Source organism: Monoraphidium neglectum (assembly GCF_000611645.1).
Source record: "Monoraphidium neglectum strain SAG 48.87 unplaced genomic scaffold scaffold02156, whole genome shotgun sequence".
Lineage (NCBI taxonomy): Eukaryota > Viridiplantae > Chlorophyta > Chlorophyceae > Sphaeropleales > Selenastraceae > Monoraphidium > Monoraphidium neglectum.
In genome coordinates this window covers 2,412-6,627 of record NW_014011472.1, presented here as the reverse complement: position 1 = coordinate 6,627, position 4,216 = coordinate 2,412, and the positions used below count along the sequence as shown (strand labels likewise).

At 65.8% G+C, this 4,216-nt stretch overlaps 2 protein-coding genes across 2 annotated transcripts in view; one reads left to right on the top strand and one right to left on the bottom strand.

Annotated features, from left to right (window-relative positions):
- Window positions 1-1,226: 1,226 nt before the first annotated feature.
- On the top strand, window positions 1,227-1,586 carry MNEG_10036 (hypothetical protein; the record flags this gene model as incomplete). The annotated part of the gene is made up of 1 exon (XM_014041492.1): window positions 1,227-1,586. One exon carries the CDS (start codon window positions 1,227-1,229, stop codon window positions 1,584-1,586), a length of 360 nt encoding a protein of 119 aa, XP_013896946.1.
- A 2,144-nt stretch (window positions 1,587-3,730) lies between these two features.
- The window catches only part of MNEG_10035 (Mitogen-activated protein kinase kinase kinase12), a gene marked incomplete at both ends in the record, with an annotated part of 2,586 nt that continues 2,100 nt past the window's right edge, over window positions 3,731-4,216 (bottom strand). Inside the window, one exon of the mRNA XM_014041491.1 lies at window positions 3,731-3,742. Within this exon, the coding sequence (XP_013896945.1) occupies window positions 3,731-3,742 (12 nt within the window). The remainder of the gene's footprint in view (window positions 3,743-4,216) is intronic.

Here is a 4,216-nt window from a genome sequence, read left to right as displayed (position 1 = left end):
GGGGGGGGGGGGGGGGAGCTACCAGATCATCATATCATTGTCCGGGGGACAGCAACTACATGATCATCTGATTGTTAGGGCAAAGCTGTCATCACCTCGCCCGCGCGGCCGATCGATATGCTGCACGCATGTGCTGGTGCCGCGCCGTGCTTGGCTGCTGCGAGCGAGCGGGGATCTGCAGCTCTGCGGAACGGCGGCGCGCCTCTGGAGCCCTCGGGGAGGGGCGTGACGGGGCGGGCGGTGCTTCAGAGCTCCGTTCCTTCACCAGGGGCTGCGGCGCGACGGGGGGGACCAGGCACTGAACTGCGATGGGCCGGGGTGGAGCCTCTGTATCGAACTAGCAGCCCCTACTCCCTCGCCGGATGCATGACGACACTGCCGTGCATGTTCAAAGTGGTAGCTTAAGTCGAGCTCTAGTGCTTGTGTCAGTGGGCGCAGGCGTACATGCACGTGAGGAATTGCAAGCGTCCACCAGATTGTTTGTCAAGGTGCGCCGCGGCTGTGGCGAAGTCAAGGGCCCGTAGGTGTGTGCGCGTGCTACTGGCACCCAATAGGTGTGCAGGGGCCCGTGTCGCGTCAGCAGGCGCCCCGGTGAGGCGCAGCTTTCGGAAACAGGCGGGCGGCTGGGGCGGCTGGTGCCCGGGACTAGGTGCGCCGCCGGCAGAGGTTTGCAGGACGCACACAATGGCAATGCTATGTGCAAGTTACAAGCTGCTTGAAATGGGATCACTGCTGAGGCGGCCCCTTTGCATCCCGTGCCCTACGGGTGGAAACAGCCAGGCAGTATCGATAACCAGGGGACCTGGGAGGTGAAGAGACACTACCGCCCCTCACGGCCCTTGAAGAGACCGAACTGTCGTCAAGAATTTATCATATAATTTGATTGTTTTTATTGAGTCTTCTGAAACGCGCACCGCGCACAACAGCAAGTTCAAGGCGGGAACCCGTTCAAAACCGACGGCCATCGCCACACCTTCGCGACCAGGTGTGTATGAAACAGCCGTGATGGCCTTGTTCATGAGCTTAAACTGCAAAACTAAATCTTCCTGCAAGCCAGAAGGGTGTCGAGCAGCCGTCTACCGCCCCTGTTGGTCACCAGCAGTAGACACTAAGACCGGCAGCGCACAGCCCTGTTGCAGCCCCACTGAATATGTTCACTACCTCTCTTCTTACACGTCCCTTTTAACCTCCTCAACCTCCACCCACGCCCCTTCAGAAACCCCGCCATGGCGATCCGCCGCCCCTCGGCCCTGCTGGCCGGCGCGGCCTTCCTACTGCTCGCCACCGTCGCCACCGCCGACCCTTACGGCTGGGGCGGCCGCCGCAACGGCCCCTGGGGCCCGCCGGCGCCGGTGAACCCCTTCATCCCGCCGATCGCGGCGCCCTTCGTCCCCCCTTTCGTGGGCGTCCAGGTCGGCCGCCCCATCTACGCCTCGGGCTACGGCGGCGGCTGGAACGGCGGCGGCGGCTGGGGCGGCGGCGGCAACTGGGGCCGCGGCGGCGGCTGGGGCCACGGCGACCGCGACGGCGACGGCGACCACGACCACTGGGACCACCACGTGGGGGGCGGCGGCCACTGGCACTAGGCGGGGCGCCCCCTCCCCCCCTGCCCTCGTGCAGGGCGCGCCTCTCTAGCGTGCGCCCGCCGCGGCCGAGCGCCGCCTTTGATGCGGCCAACTGTATCATTTCTTGTTTAGGGCTGGTTGCCATTCGTTGCAAGCGCTGCGCGGCGGTCGTTTTCGTTCTCAACTTGAAATGAAGTTCCAGAGGACAGGAGGGGTGCCCGGCGCCCCTGCCCTGCGCCGTGCGAGCTGCTTTCCGCGCTTCGTGCTCCGCTGTGCACCTGCCCACACACAAAATGGCGGGACCCGGCCGTATCGCACGCTTGCAACCCTTTGCAATCCACAGTTGTTCAGTCCTCGCTCTGCGCGGCGGCGCGCGCTGCACAAGCGTGTGGCGCAACGCACCCCACCCCACGCTGCACAAGTGTGGTCGCCCGTTGAGCAGGTTTCATGAAATCTCCCCAAAAAAGTTACACACTGGTAAAAAAAAACCTGTACCCTGGCTCAGCTGCACAGGTCCCGTTGACAGCGCCAGGCTGGTCACAGGTGAATGCAGGCCCAAGGGTGTGCCGAGCAGTGAGCGCCGGGCTGGAGGCACGAGTTCGCGCAAGGCGCAATCAGGGCGCATGCGCGGGGAAGGCGATCCTGGGGGGCGCGGCAGCTACGCATGCGCACCTGGCTCATTCCAGGCGCGTGCGCTGGGCACGGCGGACAGCACTGGGCAAACAATGCAAGCTCGCGCTCATCATCTCAGTTTTTAGAAAGCGGTGGGGGGGGGGGGCGCTCGTCAACAGCTGCTGCCAGGGCTGCCACTTACCTCAACCCCAGACACAGCTCGCCTGCCGCAGCGCTCATGAGCACTCGTGGGATCGCAGGGCTGCTAACGGCTAGTGCCTGCATGTATCGGCACTTTGCCTGCTGCCAGAATTGTCGACTTGGATGAAGCCATGGCATGCGTTACAAATCAGCCAACCGGGGCGTCAGCATGGCGCAGGGGTTGCGCAGTCGTCTGTGCCGGCGGCGGTGCGGCACGTGAGGTCGTCTGAGCTGCCCGCAGGCGTGGAAAAGCCGCAACATCACGAGGGCGCGCACGCGCTAGCGCGCCAGTGTGTGCTGCTGCACCGTCGCGATCCAAAAACCCACTCGCTCCGTCACTCGCGCTCTGAGCATTTCAGGCTCTAACCAATGTATATGCCTCCCAGATTTGTGGGCTCGCCAAATCACTGGATCAAGGTGTGCAAACGCAGTCGCGATACACCGGCTGTGCCCCCTAGTCGAGGGTAAAATAAGCGCCAGGCGACAGAGAGCCCGCGCGCCGCGCTCGAGCGGCGCGGGGACCGACAAAAGGGGCCGTGGCCGGGGAGCCGGCTGGGGCCATTCGGAGTGAGGGTGAACCAGGTAAGCTGACAACTGCAGAAAAGCAGGTGTGAAAAAATGCATAGATAATCACGGTGAAAAGCCGAGCGACGGAAGCCCGAGAGCATCGTGGGGTTTGGGGCCGACGGGGTGACACGCAGCTGCGTAGCGTGCAGCCGAGGAGGCTTCAGACGCGGCCTGGTAGCACGCACTGGGCCACAGAACGCACACCTTTGCCAGGCTCGCAGGCGATGGCGGCCCTAAACCATGCCTGACAGCCATAATGACATTTGACGGCCATGATAACATTTGACCCAGAGACGGAGGACGCCCCCGCAGCGCGATTGGCGCGCGCGGCGCCCCAGCGCGGCTTGGCGCGGCAACGCGCGGGGCCCGGGGTTGGTCGGGCATTTGGCGGCGTTTGGTTTTTGCCGAACCCCAATTACGGAGCGAAGATCGCGCAGCCGTCCGTGCGTAAACGAAGACGCCTCTCTCGACCACACCGCTGGACTCGCAGCTCGTAGGCCGCTAGCAAGGCGGCGCGGGGGGCGGCGTCCTGCGCGATGCGCAGGCTTGCTGCCGGATGCGGCCCGCTGGCGCGGGAAAACGGACGCGCGCGTGTGTGAGTTCGTTTGGGGGGAGCGGACGGAAGCGTGGCGCGGCGGCCGGCATGGGCGACCCGCGGGCGCGGGCGTGTGGGGGGGGGGCACGTGTGCGGCGCACCCCGCAAGACTGGGAATTGAGGGGAGAAAGGGGACCGGCAGGCGCGACGGCTGGTTGGGAGCAAGGCACGCACAAGGAGCAGCTCATTCTCAGGTAGCCACCTGGCGAATGTGGGGAAAAGCAGACGTCGGTGCACCACCGCAGCCAACAGGTGCCCCCAAAAACGCGTGTGCCGCGGCGAGTGCGCCGCACCCACGTCGGCTGCACGGGCTGCGTGAGCGTGCTTGTGCCGGCGGGTGGCGCAACCTGGATTTGGTTTGGGCAAAAGGAGGGCAGCTACTGCCCCTGCTGCGCGGCGGGGTCGGGCGCGGCGCGGAACGCCGCGAGCGCAAACGGGCTGGGCACGCGCCAGGCCGGCTGCTGCTGCTGCATCTAAGCCGCCGGCCGCTCGTCTTCACTGCCAGTTCGGGGCGGCCGGGCGGGCTGGGCATCCTCAATCCAATCCCTCCGCCTGCGCGCCGCCGCCGCCGCCGCCGCCGCCGCCCCGGCAGCGGCCGCCTGCGCCAGTGACGCGGGGCGCGAGCCAGCTGCAGGCGTCATAACAACGGTGCTCCGCGCCTGCTGCGGCGGGGCCC